At 38.7% G+C, this 27,313-nt stretch overlaps 1 protein-coding gene across 1 annotated transcript in view; it reads right to left on the reverse strand.

Moving 5' to 3' along the window:
* Nucleotides 1-12,010: 12,010 nt before the first annotated feature.
* DYNLT5 (dynein light chain Tctex-type family member 5) overlaps nucleotides 12,011-27,313 on the reverse strand; it is a 30,222-nt gene continuing 14,919 nt past the window's right edge. Inside the window, exons 3-5 of the mRNA XM_006071732.3 lie at nucleotides 23,175-23,266; nucleotides 15,340-15,464; nucleotides 12,011-14,260 (exon numbers count right to left, since the gene is read on the reverse strand). Of these exons, the coding sequence (XP_006071794.1) occupies nucleotides 14,057-14,260; nucleotides 15,340-15,464; nucleotides 23,175-23,266 (421 nt within the window). The 3' untranslated portion in view covers nucleotides 12,011-14,056. The remainder of the gene's footprint in view (nucleotides 14,261-15,339; nucleotides 15,465-23,174; nucleotides 23,267-27,313) is intronic.

The raw sequence follows: 27,313 nt of genomic DNA on the forward strand, positions 1-27,313 counted from the left end.
TTTTTTTCTTGAACAAATTTAGCGACTGTGTTTTTTTAAGGAATTTATCCATTTCATCTAAGTTGAATTGATTGGCATAAATTCTTCAAAACATCGTATCTTTTTGCTGGAGGACATTTTTTACATGATAAACCTTTACTATTCTAGTTTCCTTTGTAGATATTGACCTTTTCAGATAGTCTATCATTTTGAGGGTTAATCTAGGTAGCTAGTCATTACTCAGAATTTCTTCTGGAGTTTGCATGACAGCAATCACTAGGCTTTCCTTCATAGTATATGTCCTTGGTTTCAAGAATTTATATTTAACACACAAATTCTGATCATATTATGAGCATTTATTTGTATTTCAGTGTACATAATCTTTAGTACAAGAATCACTGCTCATCACTAGTTTCTCTTTCTTCCTGATACAGTTTCTAATCAATAAGTATATTTCAATTGAATGAATAAAATAATAAATGAATGAATATAATATTTTAATATTATATATTTATGTTCTATTTCCCCCTTAATCAAGCTTGCTGATAGTTGGGGAGAGAACAAAGCTTTTATTTTGTTAGTCTTTTGAAAGAAAATATTTTATTAGCTTTTAATTTTTTAATTTCATGTTTCACATTTTTGTCTGTAGAAATCTCCCTCCCCTATTTGTCTGTATAAATCTCCCCTTTGTTTTGTTTGTTGTGAAATGCTTTCTTAATTACTAATATTATTTCTTTCCTTTTTTATTCACTAGTGTATAAGTCTAAAAATGTATTTCTGAGTATTTCTTCAGCTATGGGTTTGATTATGAAGCATTCACCTTCTTACTATGTTCTAAATTATTTTCAGTTTTAGTTTTGTCTTCATCTTTGACTTAAGAATTATTTGGAGTGTTTCATAATTTCAAAATAATACAATTCTGTTTTCTTAGGCACTGATTAATTATTGATTTGTAAACCTAGAAGTTTATGATCAAAGATTAAGGTCTGTAAATTCTCTAATTTCTGGAATTTATTTAAGTTTTTCTAGGAGCCAAAACAGTAAAAAAAAAATTTCCAGGTACAGAATATATAGTTGACAGTGTGAGTATTGGCTGTTAACAGGTCACAGCTATTCCTTTTTCAGAGAATTGCCCTAGCCAAATGGGCTGTCTCACGAAGGAGGTTATGTGCCCCTCTCTCTGACCTCCCTCCCCTACTCATTCATCAGCAACATATAATGACTGACTTACACAGGGGACAAAGGGCTAGCCCCCTTTTGTCAAAGCAGAACCAGCAATGTGGCGCACCTCCTGCTCCAGGGCTCAGGCTGAACCTAGACTCCAGCTGAGAACATATGTTTGTTTGTTGTGGTTTTTCAGTCACTCAGTCATGTCCGACTCTTTGCAACCCCATGTAACTGCAGCATGCCAGCCTTCCCTGTCCTCCACTATCTTTCTGAGATTGCTCAAATTCATGTCTGTTGAGTCAGTGATGCCATCCAACCATCTCATCCACTGCCACACCCTTCTCCCTTTGCTTTCAATCTTTCCCAGTATCAAGGTGTGTTTCCTTAGCTCCTTCCTTTGCTGTTTTCCTTTCTCTCTTTCTCCTCAAAACATTTCCTCAATGTTTCAGAGCCTGTTCTGGGGAAGCTAACTGTTTTGAGGACTGCTGTAATAAATTGCCACAAGTTGAGAGGCTTATAAAAGCAGGCATTTATTCTCTTGTAGTTCTGGAAGCTAAAGTCTGGATCAAGGTACCATGAGGGCCATGCACATTGAGGTCTCTGAGGGAGCTTCCAGTGCTGTCTGCAGTTCTTGACATTTTTGGCTTGTAAAAGCATGACTCCAATTGCTGCCTCTGTTGCCACATGGTGTTCTCCTCTCTGTATGGGGTTGAATTGTGTCTTTTCTCCTCTTCTTACAAGGACATAATTCAAAAAAGCTAAGGGACCACCTTATTCCAATATAATCTCATGTTAACTTACATTTTAATGATATCTGTGAAGACTGTATTTCCCAATAAGGTCAGAATCACAGGTACCAGAAGCTAGGAACTTAACATATCTTTTGGGGACACAGTTCAATCCCAAACACTGACCTAACATAATAGATGAAAATATCTATTTTCTATTTTAGGCTATGTCATTCCCTCTACATGTAACTGCTAAATCAAGTTTGAAAAAAATTAGTAAAATTCTCCATGTCTTATTTTTCCCTTTTTAAAGATTCTATACAATAAATACTAAAATCTCCTAATTTAATCATGATTTACCAGGTTTTTTATTTTTAGGAATTTTTACTTTACATATATGACTGTGATTATTGGGTACATAAAGATTTGCTGTTGTTATACCCCGCCCCCCCTTCAATTTCCATCTCTACTAATAAATATTTTTTTTAATTTAATTTTATTTTTAAACTTTACATAATTGTATTAGTTTTGCCAAACATCAAAATGAATCCGCCACAGGTATACATGTGTTCTGCTTTTCCTTATATCAATACTGCTTTTCTTGTTGTTATTTGATATACAAAATTTGATGATTGTTTGTGGAGAAGGCAATGGCACCCCACTCCAGCACTCTTGCCTGAAAAATCCCATGGACAGAGGAGCCTGGTGGGCTGCAGTCCATGGGGTCGCAAAGAGTCGGACACAACTGAGCGACTTCACTTTTCTGCATTGGAGAAGGAAATGGCAACCTACTCCAGTGTTCTTGCCTGGAGAATCCCAGGGACAGGGGAGCCTGGTGGGCTGCCGTCTATGGGGTCACACAGAGTCAGACACGACTGAAGTGACTTAGCAGCAGCAGCAGTGGTAAAGAACCCATCTGCCAAGGCAGGAGACCTAAGAGATGCAGGTTCCATCCCTGTGTTGAGAAGATCCCCTGGAGGAGGGCACAGCAACCCACTCTAGTATTCTTGCCTGGAGAATCCCATTGACAGAGGAGTCTGGTGGGCTATGGTCCACAGGGTCGCACAGAGTCAGATGTGACTGAAGCAACTTAGCATGATGATTACCTTCTTTATGAACTATATCCTTTATTATTATATGAAATTGTATTAGTTAGCTCAGCTTTGTCACAACAACATTCCATAGACTGGATGGCTTAAAAACAAAGATTCATTTTCTCATAGTTCTGGTGGCTAGAAGTCCCAGATGAAGGTCTGACAGGGTCAGTTTCTAGTGAGAGCTCTCTTCTCAACTTGCAGGCTGCCATCTTCTCCCTATATCCTCCTATGGCCTTTCCTTAATGTGTGGTCATGAAAAAGGAGAGAGAAAAAGAGAGAGAGAAAGAATCACCTCTCTTCCTCTACTTATAAGGCCACTAATACTATCAAATTAGGTCTCACCCTTTTGATCCCATTTAATCCAATGGTCCCCAGCCTTTTTGGCACCAGGGAGTGGTTTCATCAGTTCAGTTCAGTTTAGTCGCTCAGTCATGTCCGACTCTTTGCAACACCATGGACTGCAGCATGCCAGGCTTCCCTGTTCATCACCAACTCCTGGAGCTTACTCAAACTCATGTCTGTTGTGTCGGTGATGCCATCCAACCATCTCATCCTCTGTTGTCCCCTTCTCCTCCTGCTTTCAATCTTTCCCAGCATCAGGGTCTTTTCCAATGAGTTGGTTCTTTGCATCAGGTCACCAAAGTATTGGAATTTCAGCTTCAGCCTCAGTCCTTCCAGTGAATATTCAGGACTGATTTCCTTTAGGATGGACTGGTTGGATCTCCTTTCAATCCAAGGGACTCTCAAGAGTCTTCTCCAATACCACAGTTCAAAAAAACATCAATTCTTTGGTGCTCAGCTTTCTTTATAGTCCAATTCTCACATCCATACATGACTACTGGAAAAACCATAGCTTTGACTAGATGGACCTTTGTTGGCAAAGTAATGTCTCTGCTTTTTAATATGATGTCTCGATTGGTCATGGCTTCTCCTCCAAGGAGCAAGTGTCTTTTAATTTCATGGCTGCTGTCACCATATGCAGTGATTTTGGAGCCCTCCAAAATAAAGTTTGTCACTGTTTCCATTGTTTCCCCATCTATTTGCCATGAAGTGATGGGACCAGATGCTATGACCTTAGTTTTCTGAATGTTGAGTTTTAAGCCAACTTCACTCTCCTCTTTCACTTTCATCAACTGGTTTCATGGAAAACAATTTTTCCATAGATTGGTTGGGGGAGATGATTCAGGCAGTAATGCGAGTGTAGGGGAGTGGCAGATGAAGCTTCAGTTGCCTGCCACTCACCTCCTACTGTGTGGCCCAGTTCCTAGGCTGTGGATCAGTATTGGTCTGTGGTCCATGGATTGGGAACTCCTGATTTCTTTAAAAAAATGTTTTTTTTTTTAAGTATAATTGAATTAAAATGTGTTAATTACTGCCATACAGCAAAATGACTCAGTTATACATATAAACACAAACACACACACGCACATGCACACACTCACACACATATATATATATACATTCTTTCTCATATTCTTTTCCATTTTGGTTTATCACAGGATGTTGAATATAATTCCCTGTGTTATACATCAGTTGCTCAGTCATGTCCAACTCTTTGTGACTCATGGACTGTAGCCCACCATGCTCCTCTGTCCTTGGGATTTTCCAGGCAAGAATACTGGAGTGCATTGCCATTTCCTCCTCCAGGGGATCTTCCAGACCCAGGGATAGAATCTATGTCTCCTACATCTCCTGCACTGGCAAGTGGATACTTTACCACTGTTCCAAATGGGAAGCTTGTGCTATACATTAGGACCTTGTTATTTATCCATTCTATATATCCATTCTATATATACTTATCCCAAACTCCCAATGCAACCCTCTCATGCCTCCCTTCCCCTTGGCAACCTCTTTATTTCCCTGAGTTTTGTTTCTGTTTCATACATAAGTTCACTGGTGTCATATTTTAGATTCCATGTTTAAGTGATAGCATATGGTATCTGTCTTTCTCTTTCTGATTTTCATCAGTTAGTATGATAATCTCTAGTTGCATCCATGTCGCTGCAAATGGTGTTATTTTATTCTTTTTATGGCTGAGTAGTATTCCATTGTATGCTGCTGCTGCTGCTAAGTCACTTCAGTCATGTCCGACTCTGTGTGACCCCATAGATGGTAGCCCACCAGGCTCCCCCGTCCCTGGGATTCTCCAGGCAAGAACACTGGAGTGGGTTGCCATTTCCTTCTCCAATGCATGAAAGTGAGAAGTGAAAGTGAAGTCGCTCAGTCGTGTCTGACTCTTAGCGACCCAATGGACTGCAGCCCACCAGGCTCCTCCGTCCATGGGATTTTCCAGGCAAGAGTACTGGAGTGGGGTGCCATTGCCTTCTCCATTCCATTGTATATATATATACTATATCTTCTCAAAACTACAATGAGGTACTACCTCACGCCAGTCAGAATGGCCATCATTAAAAAGTCTGCCAATAACAAATGCTTAAGAGGGTATGGAGAAAAGAGAACTCTCCTACACTGTTGGTAGGAATGTAGTTGGTGCAACCACTGTGAAAAACAATATGGAGTTTACTCAGAAAGTTAAAAATAGCATTACCATATGATCTAGCAATCTCACTCCTGAGTATATATCCAGACAAAACTACAATTCAAAAAGATATATGCACTCCTATGTTCACAGCAGCACTATTCACAATAGCCAAGACTTGGGAACAACCTAAATGTGCATCAACAGGTGAATGGATAAAGAGTGAGTGTTAGTTGCTTAGTCGTGCCCGACTTTTTGTGACCCCAAGGACTGTAGCCCACCAGGCTCCTCTGTCTGTGGAATTTCCCAGGCAATAATACTGGAGTGGGTAGCTGTTCCCTTCTCCAGGAGCTCTTCCCAACCCTGGGATCAAATTCGGGTCTCCTGGATGGCAGGCAGATTCTTTACCATCTGAGCCACCAGGGAAGCCTTCTGGATAAAGAAGATAACACTATTTTAATGTTAATTTCCTCCTAATATCCATATCTCCAAACATAGTCGCAATGGGGATTAGAACTTCCACGTATGAATTTGGGAGAGGACACGACTAAGTCCACAGCAGATATCATTCTTTTTCTATTTAATGCTTTTGGTCTTGAAATTTACTTTGTCTAATGTTAGTACTGACATTGACTATTTGCTTGTGTCTCTGTGATATATCTTTGGCCAAAATTTCAAACTTAACTGAATTTCAACTCCTATTTTTCTTGTCTTTTGGTTTTCATTATGGATTCTTAAAGTCACAGGTAGCTTAAGCCAATTCATGTTTAATGAGTGACACAATATACTTGATTATATTCTATATAATCTTGATTATTATCCATACAAAGTATTTATTTTAATTTTAATTCTTTTGTTTGCATGACCAATTCCCCTTCCTCACTTGTTAATTCAGAAATGTTACTGTGCTTTTCCATTTGCTGGTTACTTTCCACTTTCTTCTTGGATGTACAAAATCTTGACTTCTCTCTATTATAATTCCAATTCCCCTCCTCCACTAAGATGAATCCTTTAGAGGTAGGGTAGTTAAACTATGGCCTGGGAATCAAATCTGTCCTACTGTGTGATTTTTATGGATCACTTGCTAAGAAGGGTTTTTACTTTTTAGATGGCTGGTAAAGAGTCAAACATGACTGAGCATGCACATGTGCACACACAAATTTTCAGTTTTATAGATAAAGTTTTGTTAGAATGCTGCCACACTTATAGTCCCCGAATGTTTTTGTACTTTGACAGAAGAGCTGAGTAGTTGTGACAGAGACTGCATGGTTTACAAGGCTGAAAATATTTACTGTTTGGTCCTTTATGGTTTGCTGACCTGTGATTAAGGACATTCTAATATCCTCTGGTTGACGCAACTCCCTAGAGTGGGTCCTTAGAAGGCTTTTGCTTGTGTTTGTAAACTGGGATGTAAATAAAAGTTCAGCTATATGTTTAATTTTTTAGCTGTCCTAGCAAAGTAAAGTTCTTACTATAGAATATTTTTCTTTAAGGGAAAATATAATGTATTTCTATAATTAACATGTATTGTTATTTCCTAAATGGAATGATTCTAAGGTTATTATTTCTCATATGAATTTTAAAAATTATTTCTAAGCACCCTCTGCACAAATCAGGCTGGATATCCTGTGTTTTGATGGTTATGAGATCCACCCGTATCGCTGTGGGAAGCAATAGATTATCCTTTTTTATTACCAATAGAATATGCAGCTTAGAGCTTTCCATACTGGTTATGCTGGTTCCCTGCCTCCCTAAGTAGAGAAATGGCCTAGTGGGTGGGTGGAGAACCTCAAGTTTCTAGTTATGTCCTGCATTAAAATAAAATTGTAAAAAATTGTGCACAGTAGTTAAATTGGCAAGGAAAGAAACTGAGAAGAGATTGCAGGAAACTTTAGTCAGACACAGCATAGTTGTTCAGTCACTAAGTCATGTTTGACTTTTTGTGACCCCATGGACTTGAGGGTGCCAGGCTACCCTGTCCTTCACTATCTCCTGGAGTTTACTCGAATTCATGTCCATTGAGTCGGTAATGCTATATAACCATCTCATCCTCTGTTGCCCCCTTCTCCTCCTGCCCTCAATCTTTCCCAGCATCAGGGTATTTTTTCAGTGAGTTGGCCCTTCACATCAGGTGGCCAAAGTATTGGTGCTTCAACCTCAGCATCAGTCCTTCCAATGGATATTCAAGGTTGATTTCCTTTAGAATTGACTGGTTAGATCTCCTTGCAGTCCTAGGGACTCTCAAGCATCTTCTCCAGCACCACAGTTTGAAAGCATTAATTTTTCGGTGCTCAGCCTTCTTTATGGTCCGACTCTTAGTTCCTTACATGACTACTGGAAAAACTATAGTTTTTACTATATGGACCTTTGTCAGCAAAGTGATGTCTCTGTTTTTTAATACACTGTCTTGGTTTGTCATAGCTTTCCTTCCAAGGAGGAAGCGTCTTTTTAATTTCATAGCATAGTTAAGCCTCAATAAACTTTTAGCATAGTTAAAGCCTCAATAAGCCTTCTAGTATTCCGTGTTCATGTAAGAGAAGAAGAGACCATATAAACTCAAATGGACACTAATACAGGAAAAGGTAAGTAGATAAGTAGCAGTAAGCAAAAACCTTAAAAGAAACTAAAAAAGTCTTGACGTGGGAGACAAGAAATTCAATCAGAAGTAAAATAAAAAATAGGCAGAAGTTAGCAAAAAGAAGATAAATTCAGGGATGAGGATTATTTAATAATAAATGTGAACTTGAGGAGAAATGATTCAATATTTCTGACTCAAAAGAAAGCCAAAATGGGTGATTAAAACTTTGAAAAGAAAATATAAGTAATCTAGAATATTACATTATGGTGGAGAGCAGAAATTGTTAAAACATATGATCCTTTCTTTGTTTCTGCACAAAGAAGTTGGGGGTGGAGAGTGAGCCTTCTGCGATGGGTCAGATGTTTTATATACACTTTCCCTTTTGGTCTTCATGACAAGAACAGAAGTAGTGATCACTGATTGTTGATCTGTGATAAGTAGCAATCATTATTACAATCATTTTTACCTTTGAGAAAGCTGAGGCTCCGGGCAGTAGCTACTTTGTCCAAAGCCACACAGCTAATCAAGTCTAGAAGCTAAAATGAGATTCACGTCTGTGAAATCTGTGATTTAAAATAAACAAACCTATTCACATTGTGGCTCAAAAGAAATGAATTCAGTGTAAGAGGGTTCCCTTTTCTCCACACCCTCTCCAGCATTTATTGCTTGTAGACTTTTGGATCGCAGCCATTCTGACTGGTGTGAAATGGTACCTCATAGTGGTTTTGATTTGCATTTCTCTGATAATGAGTGATGTTGAGCATCTTTTCGATGCACGATACTGCATGCTTGGGGCTGGTGCACTGGGACGACCCAGAGGGATGGAATGGGGAGGGAGGAGGGAGGAGGGTTCAGGATGGGGAACACATGTATACCTGTGGCGGATTCATTTTGATATTTGGCAAATCTAATACAGTTATGTAAAGTTTAAAAATAAAATAAAATTAAAAAAAATAAAAAAAAAAAAAAAAAAAAAAAAGAAATGAATTCATAGGGGAGCTGAGGCGGAATGCAGCTGGAGGAATGGTTGGTGCATTTGACCCGGGGGACCACTTCTGGTGTTTGGGAAAGCAACCTACTGGTGGGGCTGAGATCCTGATTGCAGGAGGTGAAAGGGAAAGCAGCAGAGGAAGCCAGATGTAGTGGTGCAGGCCACTTCTTTAAGAATTTCAGGAGCACAAAAGTGTAGTAGATTATCAATGCTATTTAATATTGAGTTTTCTTAATGCATTTTTTGATAATGTCTAGAAAGATGGTCAAGTCATGGTGCCAAGAAGGAAGATGTTTATTCTCTAATATGGCTAGATTTAAAATTCTGATTTCTCACCTTTTTTTTTTTTATTTTGGCCGGGGGCGGGTGGCGGGGGCGTGGGGGGTGGGGGGGGGGGGAGGAGGGTAAGCCAACCTATCCACAGGATAATTCCCAAGAGTGTTTTTTAGAAAATCAATGAGCTGAGATAGCTCAATTACCTGACATGTAATCTGTTGGACTCTGTTGTAAGGGCTTTTTATTATGTGTTTTCTTTAAGGTTTTTTTTTTTTTTTTACTAACGATGACAGCAGATGACAGTATTATTGACCCTTCAATTTAAGGTGCCAATATATTTAGGACTGAACCATTTTATTTCTTGTGATATCTGACAACAGCATCAGATCATATAGAATTTTTTTTGTTTGTTTTAATGAAGAAAAAAAGGAAGGTATCAGTTAATTTTTGTTTGGGGAAAATTTTTCTCTATAGATTTTTGGAAAGGTTTCCTGCTGACGTTCCTAGAGTTAACTGAATATTCAGTAATTTGCAACTAGTACTGATTATACTTGCTGCAGCTGCTAATAAATATTTTATAAAGCAGGAGGAAGATATTAAGTCTTGATTTGGATGTCTGCCAAGTCTAAATTTCTCACCTTGTTGTGGCTCAGCTTCAACCCCACTTTTTCAGCTGCCCCAGGCAATGTACAACTGAACATTACGTTATTAACTTAAATTCAACAAGTGCAAAATCAAATTTAGTATTTTAGTCTTAATTCTTCCTGCTGTATTTATTTTTGCTATAAGGACCATTAATTGAGTTGAGTTGAGTTGAGTTCAGTTCAGTCGCTCAGTCATGTCCGACTCTTTGCGACCCCATGGACTATATATAGTATGCCTGGCTTCCCTGTCCATCACCAACTCCTGGAGCTTGCTCAAACTCATGTCCATCAAGTTGGCGATACCATCCAACCATCTCATACTCTGTCATCCCCTTCTCCTCCTGCCTTCAAGAGTCTTCTCCAACACCAATGTTCAAAAGCATCAGGTTCAACTTTCTTTATAGTCCAACTTTCAAATCCATACATGACTACTGGAAAAACCATAGCTTTGACCAAATGGACCTTTGTCAACAAAGTAATATCTCTGCTTTTTAATATGCTGTCTAGGTTGGTCATGGCTTTACCTCCAAGAAGGAAGTGTCTTTTAATTTCATGGCTGCAGTCACCATCTGCAGTCATTTTGGAGCCCCCAAAATAAAGTCTGTCTCAGTTTCCATTGTTTCCCCATCTATTTGGCATGAAGTGATGGGACCGGATGCCATGATCTTTAGTTTTTTGAATGTTGAGTTTTAAGCCAGCTTTTTCACTGTCCTCTTTCACTTTCATCAAGAGGCTCTTTAGTTCTTCACTTTCTGCCATAAGGTTGTTGTCATCTGCGTATCTGAGGTTATTGGTACTTCTCCCAGCAATCTTGATTCTAACTTGTGCTTCATCCAGCCCAGCATTTCACATAATGTACTCTGCATATAAGTTAAATAAGCAGGGTGACAATATACAGCCTTGACAAACTCCTTTCCCAATTTGGAACCAGTCCATTGTTCCATGTCCAGTTCTAACTGTTGCTTCTTGACCTGCATACAGATTTCTCAGGAGTCAGGTGGTCTGGTATTCCCATCTCTTTCAGAATTTTCCACACTTTGTTGTGATACACACAGTCAAAGGCTTTGGCATAGTCAATAAAGGAGACATAGATGTTTTGCTGGAACTCTCTTGATTTTTCTATGATCCAACGGATGTTGGCAATTTGATCTCTGGTTCCTCTGTCTTTTCTAAATCCAGCTTGAACATGTGGAAGTTCACAGTTCACATACTGTTGAAACCTGTCTTGGAGAATTTTGAGCATTACTTTGCTATCGTTTGAGAACATTACTCTGTGAGTGCAATTGTGCGATAGTTTTAACATTCATTAACATTGCCTTTCTTAGGAACTGGAAAGAAAACTGACCTTTTCCAGTCCTGTGGCCACTGTTGAGTTTTCCAAATTTGCTGGCATATTTAGTGCAGCACTTTCACAGCATCATCTTTCAGGATTTGAAATAGCTCAACTGGAATTCCATCACCTCCACTAGCTTTGTTCATAGTAATGCTTCCTAAGGCTCACTTGATTTCTCATTCCAGGATGTCTGGCTCTAGGTGAGTGATCACACCATTGTGGTTATCTGGGTCATGAAGATCTTTTTTATATAGTTCTTCTGTGTATTCTTGCCACCTCTTCTTAATAACTTCTGCTTCTGTTAGGTCCATAGCATTTCTGTCCTTTATTGTGCTCATCTTTGCATGAAATATTCCCTTGGCATCTCTAATTTTCTTGAAGAGATCTCTAGTCTTTCCCATTCTATTGTTTTCCTCTATTGCTTTGTATTGATCACTGAGAAAGGCTTTCTTATCTCTCCTTGCTATTCTTTAGAACTCTGCATTCAAATGGGTACATCTTTCCTTTTCTCCTTTGCCCTTAGCTTCTCATCTTTTCTCAGCTATTTGTAAGGCCTCCTGAGACAACCATTTTGCCTTTTTGCATTTCTTTTTCTTGGGGATGGTTTTGATTACCATGTCCTATACAATGTCACTGTGAGGTAGAGACGGCACTTTAGGAATGTCTATTGATATGAAAAACACCCAGAAAGTTCAGTAGGCTTCAAAGTAAAACAGTTCCCTCAAATTTAGTGTCATTTCTTTATTTTTTAAATGTTCATTTTAAAATTGAGATACAATGACACAACATTGTATAAATTTAAGGTGAACAATATATTAATTTGATACATTTATAGATTGGAATAGGTGTTAGCTGACACATCTATCAAAAGTTCCCATCACAAAACTGTTTTTTACTAACCAGCATTCCTCCAAGATAGTCACAATTAGTGAACTTTTACTATATGTTCTTATGTTGTTATAATAATTGCTAAAATTCATCATTGACTATCTGAGTTACAGTATATGGCAATATGCTGGAAAACTGCTTCCTTTTTTGCTTTTCAACTGCCATCATGTTGTAAGGTTTTGAATCCTAATACAGCCTAGGACAGATGGTAAGAAATTACTTCATGGTTGAGATTTTATAACTTTAAAAAATAAGGCAATTTTTATAGTGGACTTCCTACATATTAAAAAAATTTCTTCACATGATTTATTCATGCAAAATTGCTGTATGATTTCCCCTGCTATTGTTCTAAGAGGGGAGATGTTCATAAATAGGCAAAGAAAATAGAAAATTCATTTATGTACTATACTTAATGATCTAATCTAGATTCCAAACTGGCTATGGAGATTGACAAATTTTGGTTGTGATAAATTATTATACAGACGTATTCCCACTAACAGAAAAAAAGGCACTAACAGAGAAAAACAATGAAAATTGACGAGTTCATTTTGAAATGCGACCTTAAACGCCAGAACAAAGAGAAGAAAAGGGATTTTAAAAGTATACTTAAAAAATATGCACTGTCTTGAGGGAAAAATAAGACATCAGTACATAACTATAAAGCATTGACTGCTTGTCCATTTGTTAAATTCGTTTTGATATGAATTACACATCATTTTTTCCTTAGGAGTATAGAGTTGCTAATTTTCTCCATATGTGTACAATTCGTCTTTAACCTTTTACAAATGTCCTCTAGGCGGTCCACTTACCATCCAAGAACAACGCCACTCACAATTTTACATGCATACAAAGGGCTGAAAGCCCCATAAAAATAAATGATCCATGGTACAAGCTACATTAACCCACAGAATAATAAGCTAGTGCAGCCCTATAAATTTTAGTGCCATCCATTCAAAACCACACTGGGTCACTTTAGTATTAAATTGATAGGAACAAAATAGTAAACACACATGTTTTATTTGTTAAGCTGCCAGCTATATATTTTGTGTAAAGTTTGTTAGCCCAGGAAAAGCTATTGAAAGGTGTATCAGGCAGTGTATATTTAAAAGCAGTGTCTCTTTCCAATACGTGAATTTATGTGTTACAGACACACTTACCATTAAGCATCATGTATATTTAATATCACAATATCCACCTCAGTGTGCTAAAAAGCCTTTGTTCATTTGTTGTTTCCATTATTGAAGAGCTAATATTCAGTTCTCCCACAATTTTGTAAAGTGCAGGCAACCCACAAGAGCGTCTAGTTTTAGCTTGCAGTCCTGTGGGACTGCAATAATTGTTATGAAATCATTAATTCTACCTCAGCAGTTTCAACTGTCAGGTACATATAACAAAAATTGCAGTTAATGAATGCTGCTCAATTTATTAAATGCAAAATGAAAACCAGTATTTTTTTATATGCAGCACTGAGACGTAGTAACATTTATCATTTGTGTATACCATATTGAATAGTCTACCGTCATTTATTGGTCAGGGTGTATAGCCATATTTTTTTTTAAAAGATTTTCATTAAAAAACAATGGAGGGAATTCTAACTCTCTAATGACAGCATAATTAAAATAATTAGTACCCAAAGTAATATGTAGTAAGAATCTATGTCTATGAAAAAACAATCCAGGAGAACCAAGACTTCATTTCTCCTTTGGATAAACAAGATTCTTTCTTGTGCCATATTCTCTCCCCTAATTCTTACAAGAGTATGAAGAAGTCCCCAAACTTCCAGTTGTTTGAAATATTAGTGTTGTGTCTTTCTCTAATGTTTGGGCAGTGAAACTTGTGTACATAGATACCCTATATCTTGATTTAAAGAATAAGAACTAGATTTCTTGTTTTCAATCATTCAAAATAAACTGTGTAGACATTTGCAAGAGCAAAGAGAGAAGAATTTCTGAAAATGAAAGATGCAAAGGCATCATTTTTAGGATCCCAAAGGCATCTGCTTCCAATCAGTATGCTCTGGCCAGTCAGTTGTCCAATGTGAACGATCACAATTAGCTTATATCGTGGGATCATCAAGTCCTTGACCTGGGCCTTAATTACCTAGAAATTAAAAGGTAAAACAAAAGGTCCTCACTTAGTCACATTGAAATTTAAAAGTCTTAATTTTTCTCATAAATATAGTGGATTTAATTGAGGAAAATAGCATGATACCTTGTGGATCCTTTCAGTAATTACTATAGAAAGGTAGCTATAATTTCCTTCAAGCATAAGACCGGACATTTAGGGACAAAATGATAGCCCCAGCAAGAAATCTACCTTTTCTAAGGCACATGGAAAAATGATAATCCAGAGAGCAGAGTTTTCAATGCATTTACTGTGTTCTTGGAAAATCTATGTTGAAATGACTTCCCTTCAAAGAATGCTGGCATTACAATTATACCATCTTGTTCATGTCTAATTAGGGGACTATACATCTGAAGTCTCCTGTAATATGACTAATTGTGAATGCTTATTAGATAGATTATGATGAAAAAGAAAGAGAAAATTTGATGGAGTGCCAGCACTTTAGTTGATAAAAATAGAAATGTTTTTAAAGGCCCCAGTGTTTTTATTTGATGGCATGCAAAGAAGGTGCTTTGGAGAAGGGATAGGCTACCCACTCCAGTGTTCTTGGGCTTCCCTTGTGGCTCAGCTGGGAAAGAATCCACCTGTAATGTGGGAGACCTGGGTTCTATCCCTGGATTGGGAAGATCTCCTGGAGAAGGGAAAGGCTACCCACTCCAGTATTCTGGCCTGGAGAATTCCACGGACAACTCCATGGGGTCGCAGAGTCAGACACGACTGAGCGACTTTCACTTCACTTCAAAGAAGGTTCTTTGGGGAAGAGAAAATGATCATTAAAATATTGTATCTTTTATAATAACATTTTTTAAATAAATGGGGCAGTTTTATACATTTTAAAAACAGAATACATGCAAGTGATGCACATAATAATTGTTTTAGACAAAGGCTTTTTACACACACAGACACACATGGAATATGACCTAATAAATATTTTCATAAGATAAAAATAAAGTTTTACCGCTACTACAAATTAATTGCTTTCATTAAAATAGGCGGGTTGTGCTTTCAGCAAATATTCTAGTCATAGTTAACACTTTAGGAAATCACACGTATACCTCAGAAATTGTTTTAGTCATCTGTCTACAGAGTTCTGGTTCATACTGTTCTTCTTGTAGGTAGGTAGTTAATACATCTTTCAGAATATGATTGACAATGACCACAGGAAAATGTTTGGTAGGACCTGAAAATACAGATGAAATTTCTTTCAAAGAAGTAATTTCAAATCATAGCTGCCCACACCATAGCTTAATCAAAAGAGTATCAAAACATGGAGACATTTAATCTTCTGGGTGGCCTCTATTGAAGGAAAAAAAGTGGTCCCAATTAGATTTCCAGTGTCACTGAATAACATATTCCTGTGCACAGTGCCCGGTATACAGAGGCTTGATCATTATTTGCTGAGTTGATATGGATGAAGAATTCTACCCAGTTCTATTTTCAATAGTCATCAGTATCTTTTAAGTGTTTATTTTCAATGACTGTATCAGTCAGGGACTAAGGAAATACATCGCGCATTAAAGTTAGGACAGTTCCTAGAGGATTTAATAAACAGACTCCTTAGGGAGGTCTGAGTAGGATTCAAGGAATCATGAAACACTGTTTATCCCCCCCAACTGGTGAAAAAGAAGGTGTTACTTTCATCCCAACCTGAGGAGGGAATTCTTACGAGAGATCCCAGAAGAGCCATGTGGAGAGGGCTCCCTCCATAGCAGCCTTCGTCCTTCTGCTGATGGATGCAAAGAGCACAAGGTGAGCCCTTAGGCGGGGTTCACACTCCTTCCTCCCTTCTGACTTCCCACCGAAGTTTCCCAGTGGCTAAACTTAACCACAAGGTGACACCCCGAGCCTAGAATTCAGTTAGGTCAACCTCCTGGGGCTCAATTTATAATATTTTTATTGTGATGCTTATACAGGAATTGTTCAATTAAATTTAAATCAGCCTGGGAAATGAATCCAGACAAGTAAAATAGAGACATCGGAGACAATGAGTATGAGAATTAACCCAAATATTTAGTTGGCAGGAATCTCTCCCCTTCTATAGGAGAGAGACAAGCAGTTATAAATCCGTGAAGGGTTGGTCCTGATTGCTCTTGCTTTGTGGGATCAGAGATGGAGCACCAGCCCCCCTAGGCCAAACACCTACTGTGTCATTGTCCTGTGGATCTTTTAGAAGATTTCCATTTGCTTATGATAGTCAGATGAGGCTAAATGTGAGGGTAGTTTCTCCCTTTCTGTTTAGAAAATTTTTTAAAATGTTCCTACCGGGTTGGACCTAATTAAACAGATTATATCTTTTAGATAGGTACTTCTCCTTTTCATTCCCTCCTGCCAAGAGCTCATATCACATTTACCTAAGTTTGACCTGTATCACCCATAGGGAGCATTGGTCCTTTCAGAAAACAGTAAGTTCCTTCAGTGCGTGTGTCCACCTGGTACACCTCCCTGTCCTTTGGGAACAGCATCTCCCACATGGAAGGGACTGCTCCTCTTCCCACTCTAACCATGTGGTTCTTTAGGATCATCATCTCTTTTGAGTCCAAGTCCAGGTCATGGTTGATTGGCGCTGGGTGGACTTGCCCCAAGCTAGGCCAATTAGAATCCTTTCTTGGAACTCTTATATTAAACTAGAACTAGGTAAAAAAAAGTCAGTCAGTCTCTTTTTGGAGTCAAAAGTTATGACATGTGACTCCCAGGAACTGTTCCTCATAGTGAGAAGGAAGCCAAGCCACAGCGAGAGAGGGAGCCCACACACAGTTAGGGCTGGAAAGATGGAGTCCTGGCTGCACCTGGTCCCAGTCTCCAATAGCTCCTGCTGTCCAGCTGTACCAATGCCCTTTCTGCACTTACCTTAGATTTTTTAAAAATCTCATTAACCAGATTCAATTCCAAAAAAAGTTTAAACTTTTCTTCTCTCACTTCTTTGTGACCTTGGACCTATACAGCAGAATCATCCATTGTCTTACTTAGGCTTGGATGCTGAGATGCAAACAGAGTCAATAATCAGCATTTGACTTCCAAAATGGGCTTCTCTGGTGGCTCAGACAGTAAAGAATCTGCCTGCAACGTGGAAGACATGTGTTCTATCCCTGGGTTGGGAAGATCCCCTGGAGAAGGGCATGGCAACCCATCCCAGTATTCTTGCCTGGAGAATTCCATGGACAGAGGAGCCTGGCGGACTACAGTCCATGGGGTCGCAAAGAGTAGGACATGACTGAGTGACTTTCATTCACTCACTGACTTCCAAAACAAGCTCCCAAAACTTTCAGAGTCAACTAATGCAAAGACCTAAACCTTTTTTCACATGGACATCATGTGAAAAAACATGGACATCACCATGTAAACACATGTAAAACATGGAAAACACATGGACATCACCAGATGGTCGACACCGAAATCAGATTGATTATATTCTTTGCAGCCAAAGATGGAGAAGCTCTATACAGTCAGCAAAAACAAGACTAGAAGCTGACTGTGGCTCGGATCATGAACTCCTTATTGCCAAATTCAGACTGAAATTGAAGTGGAGAAAACCACGAGATCATTCAGGTATGACCTAAACAAATCCTTTATGACTATACAGTGGAAGTGAGAAATAGATTTAAGGCACTAGATCTGATAGACAGAGTGCCTGATGAACTATGGATGGAAGTTCGTGACATTGTACAGGAGACAGGAATCAAGACCATCCCCAAGAAAAAGAAATGCAAAAAAGCAAAATGGCTGTCAGGGGAGGCCTTACAAATAGCTGTGAAAAGACGGGATGCAAAAAACAAAGGAGAAAAGGAAAGATATACCCATTTGAATGCAGAGTTCCAAAGAACAGCAAGGAGAGATAAGAAAGCCTTCCTCAGTGATCAATGCAAAGAAATAGAGGGAAAAAATAGAATGGGAAAGACTAGAGATCTCTTCAAGAAAATTAGAGATACCAAGGGAACATTTCATGCAAAGATGGGCTCAATAAAAGACAGAAATGCTATGGACCTAACAGAAGCAGAAGTTATTAAGAAGAGGTGGCAAGAATACACAGAAGAACTATATAAAAAAGATCTTCATGACCCAGATAATCACAATGGTGTGATCACTCACCTAGAGCCAGACATCCTGGAATGTGAAGTCAAGTGGGCCTTAGGAAGCATCACTATGAACAAAGCCAGTGGAGGTGATGGAATTCCAGTTGAGCTATTTCAAATTCTGAAAGATGATTCAGTGAAAGTGCTGCTCTCAATATGCCAGCAAATTTGGAAAACTCAGCAGTGGCCACAGGACTGGAAAAGGTCAGTTTTCATTCCAATCCCAAAGAAAGGCAATGCCAAAGAACGCTCAAACTACCACACAATTGCACACATCTCACATGCTAGTAAAGTAATGCTTAAAATTCTCCAAGCCAGGCTTCAGCAATATGTGTACCGTGAACTTCCAGATGTTCAAGCTGGATTTAGAAAAGGCAGAGGAACCAGAGATCAAATTGCCAACATCTGCTGGATCATGGAAAAATCAAGAGAGTTCCAGAAAAACATCTATTTCTGCTTTATTGACTATGCCAAAGCCTTTGACTGTGTGGTTCACAATAAACCGTGGAAAATTCTGAAAGAGATGGGAATACCAGACCACCTGACCTGCCTCTTGAGAAACCTGTATGCAGGCCAGGAAGCAACAGTTAGAACTGGACATGGAACAACAGACTGGTTCCAAATAGGAAAAGGAGTACATTAAGGCTGTATATTGTCATCCTGCTTATTTAACTTATATGCAGAGTACATCATGAGAAACGCTGGGCTGGAAGAAGCACAAGCTGGAATCAAGATTGCTGGGAGAGATATCAAGAACCTCAGATATGCAGATGACACCACCCTTATGGCAGAAAGTGAAGAGGAACTAAAGAGCCTCTTGATGAAAGTGAAAGAGGAGAGTGAAAAAGTTGGCTTAAAGCTCAACATTCAGAAAACGAAGATCATGGCATCCGGTCCCATCACTTCATGGCAGATAGATGGGGGAAACAGTGGAAACAGTTGCAGACTTTATTTTTCTGGGCTCCAAAATCACTGCAGATGGTGATTGCAGCCATGAAATTAAAAGACGCTTACTCCTTGGAAGGAAAGTTATGACCAACCTAGACAGCATATTAAAAAGCAGAGACATTACTTTGCCAGCAAAGGTCCATCTAGTCGAGGCTATGGTTTTTCCAGTGGTCATGTATGGATGTGAGAGTTGGGCTATAAAGAATGCCGAAGAATTGATGCTTTTGAATTATGGTGTTGGAGAAGAGTCTTGAGAGTCCCTTGAACTGCAAGGAGATCCAACCAGTCCACCTAAATGAGATCAGTCCTGGGTGTTCATTGGAAGGACTGATGTTGAAGGTGAGGCTCTGGTACTTTGGCCACCTGATGAGAAGTGCTGACTCATTGGAAAAGACCCTGCTGCTGGGAAAGATTTCGGGCAGGAGGAGAAGGGGACAGCAGAGGATGAGATAGTTGGATGGCATCATCGACTTGATGGACATGGGTTTGGGTGGACTCCAGAAGTTGTTCATGGACAGGGAGGCCTGGCGTGCTGGGGCTCATGGGGTCGTAAAGAGTCGGACAGGACTGGGTGACTGAACTGAACTGAAACCTTTTTTCTTTTCTAGAGCAATTTTTTTTTTTCTAATTTAGGAGGAAAAAATGCTTTTAGAAATCAAATTGCAAAGATCTGAAGAAGGATCAGGATGGAGAAAAGAAAGAAAAACTTATCTGTAAAAACAGATTTAAGCGAGAATAGATAAAAATTTGATTAGTTAACATATCTGTGTCTTAGGGTCCCAGCTTGGGATAGTGATGAGAATTGCCACCTACTGTTTTTTTGTTGGGATGAAATCGATGAAGTATTTAAAGTGCTCAGAATAGTGAGTCTGCCACACAAAAAGCTACTCATTATCTTTATTATAGTGTTGCTGCTGTTACTGTTGTCTCCTCACTGCGGGCAGAAGAAGGCAGCAGGATGGACAGTGGTGTAAGGCCGGAGATGGTTTAGGTCTCCACAGGCAGGAAGGACCCCTATAGGGTGGAGCAAAGAGGGAGCGGTGAGAGACTGGCAGGCTCTGTCCAATAAATCATCTGGTGACAGGGCCTGATCATCTCACGGGAATTGAGCTCAAATGATGTCTTTCTCTTGCCATCTTTCGATTCTATTTTTCACTATATTGGCTGCATTCTCAGGTGCGCTGTCTTGATGTGTTAGCAAGGATGGCCATCTGTAGCCCTGTGTGATGTGGGGATTACAGTCAATGTTTAAATAATCGGGTACCTCTATAGTCATTGCTCCAGAAAAAGTCCTGTGGAGAACTCATTCCATACTTAAGAGGAAGTTATATTGGATGTCATGGAAGGCTTTTATTCTTAGTGATCTAAGGTGATGTTCTATAGTCAGAGGCAATAACATACTGAATGAGAAGCAGTTTAAATATAATACTTTATTTAATTCTCATTGTATCCCTACCATGTGTGACCTATGATCCCTACTTACAGAGGAAGAAACTGAGGTTCAAGGATGCTGAATACCTTGCTTAAACATTATTTATTTAGGAATGGGCAAAACAAGTATTCAGACTCATGTACGTTGGCCCCTACAGCCAGTATTTTCTGCCGTACTCATGTTTCAGTAATCAATTAATGGGAGGAGATAAGGGGCTTTTAATTATAAGAAATATATTTTCATTCTTCCTTTTTCTTTTTTTCTTTAATTATACTCATGTTTAATCTCATTCTTGGTGGCTATAATTACTCATATAAAGGGAGGACAACCATACTAAACATTTAAGATATGTTTAAATGATGCACATATTATTGGGTAGAATGTGAAAACTTAAACACGGTAATACTGGCGACTGATGTTGCTTTAACTCCCCAAGTCAGTGTTTACTGTGTGCTGCTGCTGCTGCTAAGTCGCTTCAGTCGTGTCCGACTCTGTGCGACCCCATAGACGGCAGCCCACCAGGCTCCCCTGTCCCTGGGATTCTCCAGGCAAGAACACTGGAGTGGGTTGTCATTTCCTTCTCCAAGGCATGAAAATGAAAAGTGAAAGTGAAGTCGCTCAGTCGTGTCTGACTCTTCACGACCCCATGGACTGCAGCCCACCAGGCTCCTCTGCCCATGGGACTTTCCAGGCAAGAGTACTGGAGTGGGGTGCCATTGCCATCTCCATTTACTGTGTAGATATGAGAAAATCTTTGCCAAAGGCCCACAGAGTACCTTTCAGATGCAAAATAAACCCAGAAACAGGTAGAAGTAGAAACACATATTTGATTATTAACAAAATAGCTACCTGACTCCTTATAAAACTGATTGTCAAGTATAAAAGACTAATCATAGAAGACTAATTTGCATGACTTTTTGAAAGAAATTATGGAAACTTTTTTTCTACACTAAGGTATTTTTAAAATTATTTTTCTAATTTGGTTCAGCACTCAGTACTTTTAAAACTGATGAGACAATTTAGCTTATTTGAGGAAATAAGTTATGAAAGCACGTATTTTTGAAGAAATGCGGGGCTTCATATTTTAAATGCTGTCTTATTGAAATCATCTCATGGGAGTTTAGCTCAAATGATGTCTTTCCCTCGCTATCTTTCGATTCAAACCCTTCTAGCATGCAGAGCCCAGAGTCAAAGGCACTGAATAGTGAAGATCTTTTAGTTACAAGAAAACTTGACCCATGCTTAGCTTGCCTAAATAAAAAGTCTAAGAATACAGAGGGTATTTAGGACTTGGTCTCAGGCTTTGTGTGCGGGCAAGATGGCAAAAGCTGCCATAGAGCTTACATCCTTGCAGGTTTCAGAGGCTGATCCACTTCTTCAATAGCCCAAACAATATTCTCTGAATTGACTCTCAAAGGCTTTCATGACCTTGACCGAATCCCTAGGTCAGTCACTGTTACATCTCCGAAGCCAGTGTCAGCTTCAGCAGGATGCTATGGACCAAAAGTGATAATAATGGCGGTGGTGGTGCTCCCCCAAAGGAAACTGGGTAAGGTTATCAGATGGAGTATAAGGGTATATTGAATGGCAGGATGTTATCCGTATACCATAGGCACTGTGAAAATACCAGTGGACAGGCTAATTATGGAGCTTTACAATCCATGTCATCTTGGGGATTATCATAGAAAACTGCCTAGAAGGTCTAATGGGATGTGTTGATGGCCTATAATTTTCTTAAGGTTAACTGGCCACAGATTAACTCACACTGGCCCATTGCGTCTTCCTTGGGTTACTGGTAAGTCTCTGTGGAATTTCTACACAGCAATAATTATATGTAGATCCAGATAATAGTGGGCAGGTACACATTTGGAGCAAAGAAGTAGTTCTGTGAGAAAATGTGAGGAGGAATGATAGTCACTGTGGATTCCACCTGGAGAACAGGGGCAGGTGCAGGATTTTTGTTTTCAAAGACCCAAAACCTCTGTGGGAAAAGATAAACATCTCTGTCAACAGGGGACCAGGAATCATTTGCTTTTGCCTTGAAGGCTTTTTTCTCCATCCATTAGCAATCTTGGTTGTTTTTGTTCAATAAAATCTTAATGCCTATCTGTTTCATTTAACTCAAGTAGATACAAAAAACTCCACAAGATAACCTTGAAATACCCAATGAACTTCTTAATTCAGTAACACACTACACCTCAGTTGCAGCCAATGAATTGCTTGATATTTGGAAAATACTGATTAAAAAAAAGTAAACAATGGGTACTGGCCCAATTTTGCAGAGGAAGAAATTAAAACAATATCAAATCACCCAATTAATTAAGATCCCTTATATAGTGCTAGTATTGAAGATGATGCCAGGTTATCAGATATTATTTTGAGTAAATATCACTCATGAAATTAGAAGTTTTAAATTGGAAGGAATAATAAAATAACACACCCAGTTGGTAAGTGTTTTCCATGTGAACTGTGAGGCGAGAGGCATCTTCAGGCTGGCAAGGTTCATCCATATAAGACACTGTACTCACAGAGCTAAAAGCAAGGAGAAAGCAAATTTTAACAGTTATGATAACAATGGTAACAAAACACAATGTTGCTTTTAGCAAAAAAGTTATAAGTTTTTCCTCTAAAAAAATTTCAGGCAAGTCTCATGTAGATATATCCCGGTAAAATACTTAAAGTCTAAAACATTTTAGAGATGGAAATATTACTGGAGTAGAGAAGTTACTTGGAACAAGTCTCAATATAGTGGTAGAAACCCAGTTCAGTGCCTGGGGCCTTTGATTATCATGAAAGTATTCATGGATTGTTCCATTCGCAGGGTAACAGAGTTTGTACAGTGGGCCCTCCACATCTGTGGATTCTAGAGTTATGGATTTTGTTTGGTTAAATCCATGGATATGGAACCCGTGGGTACGGAGGGCCACCTGTATTTTGCCATTTTATATAAGGGACTTAGGCTTCCCTGGTGAGTCAGTGGTTAAGAACCTGCCTACTAATGCAGAATATGCAGGCTTGATCCCTGGGTTGGGAAGATTTTCTGGAGCAGGAAATGGCAACCCACTCTAGTATACTTGCCTGGAAAAATCCCATGGACAGAGTGGCCTGGTGGGTTACAGTCCATGGGGTTGCAAAAGAGTTGTATATGACTTAGTAACTAAACAACAAAAATAAGAAACTTGAGCATCCACAGATTTTGATATCCGCACGGGCTTCTGGAACCAGTGTTTAGTAGATACCGAGGGATGCCTGTATGTGTTTTGAAAGCTACTGGCAGTATATATGCTTCACGTTACTCTCTCCATATACACTTTGTTGTCGTTCAGTCACCCAGTGGTGTCTGACTTTTTGTGACCCCATGGACTGCAGCATGCCAGGCCTCTCTGTCCCTCACCATCTCCCGAAGTTCACCCAAATTCATGTTCATTGCATTGATGATTCCATCCAGTCATCTCATCCTCTGACACCCTCTTATCCTTCTGCTCTCAATCTTCTTCATATATACTACTGTATGTAAAATAGACAGACAACGGAAATTTGCTGTATAACTCAGGGAACTCAAATTGGGGCTCTGTAACAACCTGGAGGGGTGGGAAAGGGTGGGAGGTGGGAGAGAGGTTAAAGGAGGGGACATATGTACATCTATGGCTAATTTATGTTGATATGTGGCAGAAATCAAACCAATATTGTAAAGCAAATTATCCTTCAATTAAAAATAAATTTTTAAAAAGGAGACTGTCTCAAAAACAAACAACTATTGGCAATTACTTCTATGACAGGTGCAAAGGCTTTCCTCAAAGTGGACAAAACTCACAAAGGGACTGGGGATTATACAAGGAAGCTTAAAATGTTGGGAAACAAGTTCTCTACATACATGGGGGATTATAAAGAGTTTATTATTAAATGTACTTCACAAAATCCCTTTAGCAGAAGAAAGAAAACTGAGAAACCCCTCTACATGATGACAGAAACCGCAATTCACCCAAACTATCATAATCAATAAGCATCAATCACCCTTTTCAACAGTAAGAAAGGGTTTTGGCTTGGTTACCAAGGCAATATAAGCTTATCCAGGTGCTGAACAGGAGACCCAAGTGAAGAGGAACTCCTAAAGTCCCTACAGCACTGCTTAATCAGAGGAAATTCAGCTGTTGCTAAAGGCAGTCTCAGGTCTCTACCCCAATAATCTCCACCTGTGAAAACGGAGGTTAAACAGATGTCATTTCAAAGGAGATGAGATAATAGTGTGTGTGTGTGTGCGTGTGTGTGTGCGTGTGTGCTTTCAGAGTGACTTTTCTAAGAGGCTACATTTTTGCTTTAATTAAATGAGAATAGGATATTTGTTCTTAATCTTTGGGGATTTTTTTTCCTCTCTGCAAGGAGTTTTAAATACTTAATTCTGAGTTGTTGGGAATTAGTGAGCTTCTTGCAAATTGCTATTTTAAGAAAATCATGGACATTATATTTTAAAAATCCTTTAATACAATACAATTTACATAATAAATAAAGGTTTACCCATCTAGCCCAAGAAAGTGATGCAAGACATTATTATGGCTGCTTTTCCATGAAGGATTTCTGGATTAGAGTTAGTCTTCTTTCTTGTAACACCTGCTTTCCTCAATTTTCTGCTGCCCTTTGAAGTAGCAACCAACCTGTTTAGCCACACTGGCTGCAGGTGTTGCGGGCAGCACCAAAGTGATAGCTTCTGCTTGGAAAACCCAATGTTGCATAAGCCCCTTGATTCTAAGATAAGCCAGGCTGCCCCAATATTGTATATGTTACTTTTTATTTTCCAAAACATTTTCCATCAATTATCTCATTTTATCTTTAAAATATTCCCTTTACGTAAGTAAGAAAGACATTTTTCTGCCCACTTCAGTGATAAAGAGAACTAGACAAAGGGCTTAATGTCATACATAAAGGAAAAGCAGACTTGAATTTCACATATCCTATTTACCTCTCAGTGACAAAGTTTCACATATGATCATATCTGATAGAATGGAAATAGGGGCAATGACTTCCTGAAATAATTAACTGCTGCAATTAAAATTTACCTTGCACAAACATATAAAGACCCTATTTTTTCTCTACAAAACACCATATTAAAAATTCACAGAAGTTATAGGTAAAAATTCTGAGAGAATTAATGCAACTAATTCAAACAGCAGGGGCCTGTTTATAACTGGTGTATAGATATGATGGCAAGAGCTCAGGAGCTATCTTGGCTCTTGGGATGACCTTATGGATAATGGAACAAAAGCTAGAAAACTAGGTTCCTGAACTATTTTTTCCAGACTATTTTTTTAATGCAAGAGAAAATATATTTCTATTTTGTTTAAGCCAATGTTTTTTGTTTTTAAAAAAATATTATAAGAAGCATTAGATATAACTGATACAGAGTTTGGAAGTAGGATGTCATAATTAACAGAGCACAAAACTTGGAGTTAATTTTGTGAAAGAGATGGGGCTTTCAGGAATGAGATTTCAGATATTTTGCTGAAAACCTGGCTTCCTTTATCATGCAGAAGGAAGATATTAGTCTATTGATTTCTGTACACTGGAAAGACAATAACTTCAAGGAAAGTTATAGGAAAATTTTACTTAAAAAATCCTATTCATGATATCTTTTGAAACTGATACCTGAGAGTTCTCACATTAGAAGGAGATCGTTTGGAAAAAGGGAGAGAGAAAAGAGAATAATATGCTGAACAGAAAAAATATGATATCTATTGCTTGAAAAAGACAAAAAGAAGACATAAAATATTAAAAATACTTGCAGTTATCAATGTCAGTTCAGAACATTGACTCAGAAGGACTTGTACATATTTCCTGTTGGTAAACAGCTTTATTCAAGCCCTCTGAACATTTTTAAGATAAAAATGTGAGATGCTTCAAAGAGCAAATTTGTCACTTTAATTACCGGTACTGTATACACAGCACAACAAATTTACTGTGTATATTTCACAGTGTTACAAGAGGATGAATTTCAGTTGTCTATGACCAGGCCTTCCCTAGTTTATAATAATAATCTTTTTAGATACCTGATCTCACCGCAAATGGAATGCTGTAGTTGATTTTTTTTAATTTGAAAAATGTTTTTGCTGTCTATGTGTTTCATGAGTGTGTTGCATTTATGGAGGAAAAGGATTTCAACTGGCAATATGTATCCACGAGAGTTGTAAAGTTTTAGGAAAGAAGGTAGGTTTTAGTAAAATCAGGAAAACTGAAAGTCTGGAATAAGCTGCTGGTGAAAACACTGAAGAAATCAACTAATATTATTCTAGAGAAAAGAGTAACAATTTGTATTCAGTGTAAACGTCAGTTAATACTTTGAATCACATATACTATTGCTCAGAAGAGACTTGGAATTAGCCTGAATGTGGAAACAGCTGCATGAAATTTGTCCACAGTAACAAAAGTAATCCTCCTACATTGTATATGTGTGTGTGTGCTCAGCAGCTGAGTCATGTCTGACTCTTTATGATCCTATGGATTGTAGGCTCCCCTGTCCATGGGTTTTTCCTGGCAAGAATACTGGAGCCAGTTGCCATTTCCTCCTCCACAGGATCTGCCCTACCC

This window comes from Bubalus bubalis, chromosome 6, assembly GCF_019923935.1.
Source record: "Bubalus bubalis isolate 160015118507 breed Murrah chromosome 6, NDDB_SH_1, whole genome shotgun sequence".
Lineage (NCBI taxonomy): Eukaryota > Metazoa > Chordata > Mammalia > Artiodactyla > Bovidae > Bubalus > Bubalus bubalis.